The 11,332-nt window shown below is 38.3% G+C and overlaps 1 protein-coding gene across 1 annotated transcript in view; it reads left to right on the top strand.

The window, feature by feature from the left end:
* Window positions 1-1,245: 1,245 nt before the first annotated feature.
* The window catches only part of LOC107663172 (glutamate receptor ionotropic, NMDA 3A-like), a 30,271-nt gene continuing 20,184 nt past the window's right edge, over window positions 1,246-11,332 (top strand). Inside the window, exons 1-3 of the mRNA XM_016453345.1 lie at window positions 1,246-1,863; window positions 8,205-9,297; window positions 10,583-10,728. Coding sequence (XP_016308831.1) covers window positions 1,253-1,863; window positions 8,205-9,297; window positions 10,583-10,728 — 1,850 coding nt within the window. The 5' untranslated portion in view covers window positions 1,246-1,252. The remainder of the gene's footprint in view (window positions 1,864-8,204; window positions 9,298-10,582; window positions 10,729-11,332) is intronic.

Raw genomic sequence — 11,332 nt, 5'->3', positions numbered from 1 at the left:
ATGACCTTTGGTTTTACAGTACAAAATCAATAGCGCAGCTAGCAATATTGTGGAAGGACATGCAGAACTGTGGCCAAGAATACAAGATGGCGGGAAATGTGGCGTTATTTCATGTGAGTGGCATACTGACGAGGAAGGAGGGAACTTAAGGAAGAGTGAAGCTGAAAGGATGTGGACTCTGATAAAGAAAGCAAAGCACTTATTCTGTTTTTGACCATAAGGGGGACTTTGATTTTCAGGGTAAATTGCCATTTAATGAATAACTTTGGATCTTGGTTACCCAGAAGAAAATGCAATTGCTCCGAGGTTGCTCTTTCTATACTCTGGTGTATTCTTACACATCTTGATGTATTTATACTATATGAGCTATAAAGTCATATTTGGGGGCTGTAAATTCACAATTGAGCAATGTAAAGTCATAATTATGAGATAAAAAGCTTCAGTTACAAGAAATTATGTTGTGAGTCTTTATTTCTCAATTATGAGAAATAAAGATAAAAAAGTCACAATTGTGAGACCTAATGTCCCAATTAAGAGAAATTAAGTTGCAATTATGAGAAATAAATATAAAAAAGTCACAATTGTGATATCTAAAGTGACAGTTACGAGAAATAAAGTTGCAATTATGAGAAATAAATGTTGAAAGTCACAATTGTAAGACCTAATTTCACAATTACAAGAAATAAAGTCACAATTATGAAAAATAAAAGTCAAAATTGTGAGACCTAGAGTCTATATTACAAGAAATAACTGCAATTATGGGAAATAAAGAGAGAAACAAAAAGTCACAACTGTGAGGCCTAATTTCACAATTACAAGAAATAATGTCACAATTATGAGAAATAAACTCAAATGTGAGATCTAAGGTTGCAATTGTGAGTAATAAATACGCAGTAATGAGAAATTCAGATAAAAAGTCACAATTGTCAAACTTAAAGTCACAATTATGAGTTATAAAGTTTAAAAAGTAACAATTGTGACAACTAAAGTTGCAATTACACGAAATAAAGTCACAATTATGAGACATAAAGATAAAACGTAGCAACTGTGTGATCGAAAGTAGCAATTGTGAGTAATAAAGATACAGTTATGAGAAATTCAGATAAAAGTCACAACTGTAAGACCTAAAGTCACAATTATGAGAAATAAAGATAAAAAGTATCAACTGTGAGATCTAAAGTCACATTGTGACCACAAATTCTAATAATTTGATGACCATGTTTTCTTTCTTCAGAATCGCTTCCACTTGCAGATGACAACTCGTATCCCACCGTCGGGACTGGTGGAGCTGCTTCTAGCCGTCCTGCAGCGCAGTGGCTGGGAGGAGAGCATGGCGGTGCTTTGCCAAGGCTGGGAGGACGCTGGTCTTCTGGATCTCCTGAAACTCCAAGGCCGCTCCAGCTGGGGACCCTCACACTGGCACCTGCGGGCTGCTCTGAACCTCTCCCACAGCACACCTCACATGGCTAATATTTCTGCCTTCCTGTCTGAGCACTTTAATCAGGACCATTCTCCACCCGCCTCTGTCCTGCTTTTTGGGGCCGACCCGGAGTGTGCCTCTTCTGTTCTGCGCAGTGCGCATGACCTGGGGCTGACCTTGCCCACTGTGCATTGGATTATAGGACATCCCTTAAGCCCAGACGCCCTTCATTCTATTGGTTTGCCTTTAGGACTGCTGGCCTACGGAGAGGTTGACCGCAAACCGCTGGACTACTACATTCGTGATGCCCTGCAGTTGGTCAACCGAGCTGTTACTGCGGCAACAGTTGTACGGCCTGATCTAGCCCTCATCCAAAATATGGTAAACTGTTTTGACAAACCCAACAAACACGAGCTACCCTCATCAGGACAGTACATTGCCAGGTAAATGCATATTCTCTTAGTCTATCAGTCAGCTCTGTTAAAAAGGTGTGTTGTGTCATAAGCAGGGCCTAAAATTAACACTTGCCAAGTGCCAAATGCGAGCAAAAATAAGCATTGGAGAGTATATGAAACAGTGTTACTCGCCAGTTGAACGCGATATGGTTTAGTGTGATTATCAAAACATAAAGGCTGTGTTGTAATTATTATATAAATATGTAATCTGAAGTGCTGCTAGTTTGAGTCGCTTAAAACGTGCTTTTGAAAATGCAACATGCGCCAAACGTCTTCTCATGTTTGTAATGGGAATGGTTTATAAATCTGTTGTCGAAAAAAGAGAAGCATTTCAAAAGAGAAGTGTCCCTGCAGTTTTACACCAAAATAAAATCTCTATTTTTTTACATTCAAACCAAGAAAAAAAAAAAACAATCATACATACTAGAATTGTAATTTTACTGTTGTTATATAAAGTAGTTATATAAAGTACTGTTGTTTATTATTATTTAAATTTTAAAAAATCACAATAAATACTTAACAGTTCAATGGTATTTTAGTGATATTTCTTTATTGATTTGTTTAATTTTTATAATTTGATTAAATAAGTAAAATAATAATAATAATAATAATAAATGCAATTAGATGTGTCTCCCCAATTTGTTCTGCCTGTCTTTTAAATAAAATAATGCATACACTGTTTCAGATGGTAAAAAAAAAAAAGTTTTGGCAGGTGTGACTAAAGTTGAGCTGAGTTCCAAAACTCCCAAAAATATTTCAAAAGTTCTAAATGATGTACTACTCACTGTTCTCTTACATTACACACTATGCACTCTGCCACAGAGCAAATGAATTCATCTCAAATGGTAAATGTAACATCTGAAACATTTGTTGTTATCAGTTTCTACTATACTACGTAAGCTGTGTAAAGCAGTCCATGAAGTTTCCAACTTTGTTGAATTCATTTCAAATCATAAATGTAACATTTGAAGCATTTGTTGTTGTCCATTTCCCCCTCCCCTACGTGGACAAAGCTGTGTAATGTAATCCAAAAAGTATTCAATATTGTAAAGTATTCAATAAGTCCTGGTACTCATCCTGGTACACTTAGAACACACTTCTCATACTACTTGTACTACAAAATGGCATATAACAGTGCAGAAGTGTGTGAAATGGGAACAGCATGGCTAGGCTAGTCCACCAGCTACTGTAGACTAGCATCAAACTGGCACCAGCCTGGATCACCATATAAATTAATCTATTTATTCATTGATTCTTGGGAAAAGTTGCCTCCTGTGAGGCAAGCGTTACATGCTTTATTCACACACTGCAGAACGTTTTTTTTTAAATGCTTGTCAAATGTAGATGTCAACAATAGTGACTGTACCCTTACTGAAAAGACAGCAAGCTCAGTTTCTTCCAAAACAGCACCCTGAACCCCAAGCTAAAAAAAGTAATTATATTTTGTGAAACAATACGTTCCAATACATCTGCTTAGATTTGTATTGAGGTAAACTTGTAGTCAGAAGAGGGTGTATGCATTAGTGTACGACACTCACAAAGCAGGGGGCTTTCTTACAGCATGAGCCAATTATATTATGAATTCAATTAGAAGTGATTTTTATCTTCAAAGAAGCAACATCAAAGTGAAAAATATAATAAGTATAAATATAAAACAAATATAAAAAAGCCTTTTAAAGCTGTCTATATCCAAAACAATTAGTGCTTTTACTCCATGAGGCCGAATGGTTACAGATGCTGAGTTGTGCTGTAATACAGTTACATTTTCTTTTTCAGTGGTGCTGTAAAATCAGTGTTAGAATACATGTAACCAATTGTGAGCTACTAAAGCCATTGCACCAGCACGGTTCTCCTGCCATGAGTATGGTTTGCTAACTGAGCTGAAAAGTTGGAAGTTAGTAGCATACTGAACTGTGTTCTAATGGAACTGCAGGCTGCAACTGAAACTGTAACTCACTGTGCTCAGAATGTGTCACATGCTCAAATATGAAAATGAAATTTACCCGCATGCTGATTGGAGCAGCACAGTGGAGCAGCAGTATAAAAAACATTGCACGAGCCACATCTACTACTTTACTCAACCCAGGCTCATTGGAAAAGACGTGCCTGTGGCAACGTTTCTGCAAAATGTTATTACTATATGTTGCTTCTTTACATTTTCAAAGTGAAATATCCAGTGAGTAGCACTAAAAGCTACCAAAATGGATGAACGTGGCATTTTATTACGTTGGCTGTTGTGTGTATCATGGCAGTTCAGAAATTAAATGTCTGGTGAGTGGCGCTAATAGGTTACTGCTAACACGGACTAAACCTAAGATAAAAACACATTTACTGAAGTAACCATGCCATTTTACTTTGCTATACAAATCTATACAAGAGCTTTTTTAACGTGAATCGTACCCGAGCGCAATACATCACAAGTGCTGTGCTGTAACAGGTGAGCTATCGGGCAATTTTACTACATCAGAAAAGCCAAGCGTATAGAGCTGGTTATGTTCTTCAAACATCAAAATTAATTTACAAATCACACACTATGGTAAAAGTGATTTGAGGTCATAACATAGTATTGTGCAAGGAACTGCACAAAAAAAGGCTTTATTAATTGATAATCTGCACGTTGTCATTATTTGAATTTGGAATAAAAGTTGTTGGTGTTTCACTGACACTAGTGGTTATTTCCGTTGGAAAATGCAGTGAATTGTATGTATCGGTACTTATTTGGGGTTTTGCAAAAAATGTAGGCAGAGGCATGTTTTTCCATTTAGCGTAGGTTGGCTTTACTGTGAAGAGTCAAATGTCAAACAAACCGCTTCCAGGTAACAATTTTAGGATATAAAAAGGTTGTGGGAACGTTGTTTTGAAATGTTTCTAAAATGTTGAAAAGTCCAGTTTTCTTGTTGTGATTTTAACCTTATTTAAAGGTTATAAAAACGTTTTTACCAACATTCTACTAATGTTATTTTTACTCAAAATATAATGTTATTGGACTGTTCATTTTTTATATTCAAAGAACGTTAAAATGTCCAGTTTTCTTGTCATGATTTAGAACGTTATTTAAGGCTATAAAAATGTTTCTTAAGGCTGGAATACACTACATGACTTTTAAAATCAGAACAGATTTTAAAACACTGGGCATCATACACTTACCGACTTTGTAATAGTCACAGAGGAAAAACTGGCCATCATACACTAAACGACTGAGGATCATACATTACCAGACTTTAAAGTTGTTCCGATCACAGCAAACTCATGAAGAAATGTGTACCTTGTTGCTAGGAGACGCATGATAAATAAAAACAATATGCATTCTAAATCTGTAGCTACAAAATCGGAGTCTGTGACCATCATACACTACGCGGTTTTCTATTAAATCTGTCAACTCAAATCTGCAGACTGGCTCGTGACTTATCCAAACTGTAAATCGGTGGAAAATCAGGGCAAAAATGATTTTCTAAAACGTTAGTGAAAGTTGTGAGAACGATCCCTGTTAGCTGGGTAGCTAGTGCTAATAACCCGCTGTATAACCTGCTAAATTATTCCATCTTGTTTCCATTAGTGAGACTGCTATTCTTTTACCCGCAATACCTGCAAACGCTTGGTCATGATGTGACATTTGTCCAACCTCATGTTTCATGGTGGAGACTCTAAGATTTGCTATTTGTGTGCTAAATTACCTGCTTTTTTTTTTTTCAAATAGATTGGAATTTCATGCATAAATAATTGGATAGACAAATTAGATTCTCGAAATTCATCAATAATAGCTAAATAGGAATAAAACGGTCACATTCGCTTTATTATATGTCACATATTTTAAAAGACTAAATTGCTTTGATGTTTTATTCTAAACACTCATCAGTAGAACATCCTACCATCTGGATGAGATGTCCCAGACAGCTAGTGTCATGCTTAAGGACAGGCGCATGGCCACTTTCTCATGCTGCGGCAAATTACTGGTGTTTGCCCAGACACTCAGCTGGAATGCAGACATGCTTTAGAGCTTTAAGCTTTATTTATGACTTCCCCTCAGTTGCCTTTCCCTGAGGAGGGATCACTCTTATCAAAAGCTCTGGCACCCGCCTACCATGCAGGCCCGTCATTTTGTGTGGATCATGCCAGCACTCTGCCACACACCACTATATCTCTCTCAACAAACAGAAGTGAAATGTGGCTGTGTGGGAAGCCTGGGCCTCTCATCACAACAGGATAAGGCTGAAAATCTGCCAACCGGACCCAAACATACTGCATAATGCCGGACAACTGCGAGGGCATTGCTGCAGGAGAGCGATACATACAGTAGCTCAGCAGCTCATGCAAGATTTTGCCCGCATTGTAGTACTATAAAAGTGAAAAAAATGATCTTGCAATTGCATGCATTTTTCTTACCTTGAGGAGATGAATGAGTGAGGAGATTGTTAATAGTCAACATTATTTTGCCCATATGACAGTTCCCACATGGATGACTATTGAAATTCAAAATTATGCTCTTTTCAAAAAAATATACCCTTTGAATTGTGGCAGGCAGATTAGACATGATCATATTGATCGATTATACACAAAGCATTCAGGAGTAATACTAAAACTAAAAGTGACACTATATATTTCAGCAACAGGACAGTAGTTTGCTGTTTTCAAATTAGTATATAATTTACACTAACTTTTTTGTGCTTTTTTTTCGGGGCGTATAGGATTACGCAGAGCAAACATTCATATGTACCATTGAAATTCATTAACATTAACATTAAAATTCAGATTGTTCAAGTAAATTAACCAATTCCAACAAATATTTACAGACTCTGCTTCACAGAGGTCCTGTGCTGCATTTTAGATCTTCTCTTTTATAGTGAAATATTGGTGCTTTTTATTAATATGGGGTAATAAAGGTATCTTCATTGTAATGAGCAATGTTTTGTTAGTAACTGGTGGTGTGGCTGTTTTTCTAAACAAGTAGCCTGACTATATATTAAAGGGATAGTTCACCCAAAAATGAACATTTCCCCATGATTTACTCACCCTCAAGCCATCCTAGATGTGTATGACTTTCTTCTTTTAGGCAAATACAATCGGAGTTATATTACAAAATGTCCTGGCTCTTCCAAACTTTATAATAGCAGTCAATGGGGGTCGAGGTTTTGAAACCCAAAAAATTGTCAAAACAATTTCAAACTAGCTTCAACAACGGTGCACAAATTTGATTATTAGATATAATAGTTTTGTGTCAAATTATTCTACTAACCATAAACCTAATCCTAACCTAACAGTCTACTAATACTCTAATGAGAGTTAATTGACATGTAGTTGCAAAGTTACTTATTGTAAGTAGAATATCTAAAGTGGACTATCATATGTGTAACCATAACCTTTTGAAAGGGTCATTATTCAGGATATTTTAAATATTTTATCATCATTTCTAAAAATACTTTAGCAATCTCATCCCCTCTTTGCAAGCTCTCTTCTCAATATTTGAAAGATCATAATGTGAGAGTAGAATCAAAGAGGGCTTTTAAGTACATAGCAACATGTCATTCTAATTGAGCTGAAACACACATAAATGTTACTTAGATACACACTGTCAGTCATTGTTTGGCTAAGGTGGGCCATTTTGCTTCCAGTGACAGGTAAAACTATGAATAAAGGAGCTAAATGACATGTTAAGCTTTTCTCCTCAGTTTTTCATTAACCAGCACAGCATTAGTCAAATGTCATATCTATTATTTATTACTCCAGACATTAATCTTCAAGCTCAATGTCAAAGCATTTCCTTAAGTGACCCGAGCCACACACCAGAGCAGCAGCCCTGCCAACTGAGTGGCTGTAATTCTGAAGAGTGGGAGGGGGGGTCACAATCAAATATATTGCTCTGTGAAAGCAACATTTGTAGTTTATGGTGTGACGGATGCCAGACGGTGTCAGTTGTCCAGCTAGGCAATCCTTCTCCCAGGCCTTCCCCCCTCTGCCGCAGTCATATTTACAGTATGCTTTGCTGCTGGAGAGGATGAAACTAGCTTAACCTGTATCTGATCCTGTTACTTACTCCCACATGAACCAGAGTCTTTGTCTGGGTAATTTTGCAGGCCTGATTAGCACGGGCCCATTAGCTCATGCGGGTATATGCCATAGCTACATCATAAGCATCTTTGTTCACTGATGGCCATTCAAAATTTCGATCCAGGCACCCATTAGCAAAGATGGTTTCATTCTTCTGGAAGGTTCTGCTCCAGCAGAGAAATTCCGCATGAATAGGAATGCTAATGCATAGCTTTCTCCAGGTATTATAGACCATCTCGGCCTCTTCCAATCATCATCTGACTCTTGTATTCTTTCATCCTCAGGTTCCTCTCTAATACATCCTTTGTAGGGTTGACGGGCCCTGTCAGCATTCAACGCAACCTCTCCCGTGTACACACCTCTCAGAGGGTCCACATTTGGAGTCTGCGCCGTGATGCCGTCGGTCAGCCCACGTGGGTGACGGTAGGCAGCTGGGAAGGTGGTAGGTTGGATGTAGAGGAGCAGGGATTATGGCAGGGATCGCCCCCTCGGCAGCGTACCGAGGGCCAGATGGGCAGGGTAGGTCGTAGATGGCGGGCCGGCTTTCCCGTGTTGGGGAGTCGTCTGCGTGTGGTCACTCTAGTGGAGCACCCGTTCGTGTTCACTCGAGAGGTAGATGAGGATGGGAACTGTCCCGCTGGGCAATACTGTCTGGATGCAGGGACAAATAACTCAGAAACCCTGGACCAATTGTACACCGAACGGGCTCAAGGCAACAGCAGCTTTTTGCCACCGGATTTCAGCAAATGCTGTTATGGGTACTGTATTGATCTGCTGGAGAAGCTGGCAGAAGACATGAACTTCGAGTTTGACTTGTACATAGTTGGGGACGGGAAATATGGAGCAGTCAAGGGTGGGCAGTGGACGGGGTTGGTGGGCGACCTGCTGAGCGGGGTGGCCGATATGGCTGTTACCAGCTTCAGCATCAACTCAGCTCGCAGTAAATTGATTGACTTCACCAGTCCCTTCTTTTCCACGAGTTTGGGAATACTAGTTCGCAGTAAGGACACGGCTGCACCCATCGGTGCGTTCATGTGGCCGTTGCACTGGTCCATGTGGATGGGCATCTTTGTGGCGCTGCACATTACGGCGCTCTTCCTCACCCTCTACGAATGGAAGAGTCCCTTCGGCATGACGCCTCATGGACGTAACCGTGTGAAGGTCTTCTCCTACTCCTCTGCCCTCAACCTCTGCTACGCCATCCTCTTCGGCCGCACAGTCTCCAGTAAGACACCCAAGTGTTGGACTGGACGTTTCTTGATGAACCTGTGGGCCATATTTTGCTTGCTGGTTTTGTCTAGTTACACAGCAAACCTGGCCGCAGTTATGGTTGGGGAAAAGACCTTCGAAGAGGTCTCTGGAATACATGATGCCAAGGTGAGATCTTTTAAGATGCTTGACTGTAATTTAGGGTACATTTCACATCAGGAAGAATGTGTAAAAATATGTTTTCTCAATGAAAAAACTGTTGGATTTGGTTTATGTATTTTGTCAGTGTAACTTAACTGCTAGTCGACAAGCTTAAATATTAAACACCATTTTGATATTACATGGAAAAAGATGTTTTCCCTGGTGGTGAGTTTGTCAACTATGTTACGGACAAACTGTATTGAACTGATCAATCTGATTGACAGGTAACATAAATATTATTTTCTTGACCAGATTAACATCAAAATGTTATAATCTAAGTTAAAAAGTTAAAATCTTAAAAATATTCCAAACCATAAAAATTTATTTGGTTGGTAACATAATTGACGGTTTTTGTGGGCGTTAAATTTAAGTTAAATTTAAAGTCAACGTATTTAATTATTCTAAGGTATTTGGATTGTAGAAATACATTTAATGTAGATAAACTTGACTTTATCATTTTTATTCATTATTTTGAACTCAAGACTCATCAATTTAAAAAGCAGACATTGCAAAAACCTAAGATATAAAGGTAATTTCAATCAAAGTGAGAAAACAAGGTGCACGAAATATATGTGTATGTATTATATCAATGGATAAAATATGATATTTCTTAAGTTAGAAAAAATATCATTCTAAACTATAGAATGACCCTCGCACTGTAGTAATAACCTCTAGAAAACAGGTTGCTACTATACTGTTTTTGTCTTCATTTAAAGTGGTCATGTCATAGTTTTTACCTCTACCTTGCTCTACCTTAATGACTCCTGTGTAACCATGGGGTCTATCCTGACTAAGTCTTATAGTACTTCTTTCTCATTACTTCACCGTGCCTGGCATGCCAAGTTAAATACCAAATGGCTGTTGACATGGGTGGTCTCAGTTTCAATAAATGGTCTTTTTGGACTGGGAAGGAAAATTTGGGCTCTGATACATGCTCTATGTTTACATCGTTATATATCAAGGTTAAAAGAGCACTCCAGTAGCTCAAATAGTAGAGCATGACACTAGCAATGCTAATGTAATGTGTGCCATTCCCAGGGAATGCATGAACTGATAAAATGTATAGTTTGAATGCAATTTAAATCACTGTTGATAAAATGGCTATATTTATTTAATACAAATGATCAAGGAAAAAATGATTTATCATTTATTTATCATGATATGATTCCTAGTAGAGATCGCTAAAACAGATACCCTTCTGTTTTACACTATAATCTAAGACTTTACTGTTTTTCCCTGCCTTTGGCCTCAGCTCCACCACCCATCTCAGGGATTCCGATTCGGCACTGTTCGGGAAAGCAGTGCAGAGGACTACATGAAAAAAAGTTTTCCTGAGATGCATGAGTATATGCGGAAATTCAACGAGCCCACCACACCTGATGGTGTCGCCACTCTCAAGTAAGAGATCAATTCACCCAACTGAATGCATTCAACTAGCAGATGGCAGCAAGTGCTCCTGGTGTAGTTATACTGCCAAACTCTATTAGCACAAAGTGAAATTTACAACACATGGAAAAAACCTTGTGCATAGCGATCAATAATTCAAACGGCAGTTGCACCCTGTTCATTACAATGCAAATGCGTATGCTGAATCTTTTCTCTAAGTACTCCTTAGTGACTCACTGGTTGACAATACTGCAGGTGTCAATATCTCAGCCAAATGAATTCAATTTTTGAATAAGGCTGTCATTAAAATTAGGTGTTTGCCTGCAGCATTTTTTCTCTCAGCATATTTGAGTCTGAGATTCCCTCCCACTGCTGCTCGCCAGGCGAGTGGATTGTTGTTTCCTGCAAGCTGCAGTGCCACAGTCTGTCACACATACCAAATTGTGAAGAGTGTGTTTTTGTTTGTTTATTTATTTAAATATTGATTTATTTTGGGGCTATATCAAAAAAGAGAGAGAGAGAGGAGAAGAGAGCTGGGATACAAAAAAGGAGGGGGAGAATTAAAAATTCCTATGTGATTTTTATCTAAAGCCTAATTAACAAGTTTCTTTTCAGT

The sequence above is a fragment of the Sinocyclocheilus anshuiensis genome, unplaced genomic scaffold (genome assembly GCF_001515605.1).
Source record: "Sinocyclocheilus anshuiensis isolate Anshui unplaced genomic scaffold, SAMN03320099.WGS_v1.1 scaffold2317, whole genome shotgun sequence".
Lineage (NCBI taxonomy): Eukaryota > Metazoa > Chordata > Actinopteri > Cypriniformes > Cyprinidae > Sinocyclocheilus > Sinocyclocheilus anshuiensis.
The sequence above is the reverse complement of the archived record's forward strand: the minus strand, read 5'-3'. Positions and strand labels throughout refer to the sequence as shown.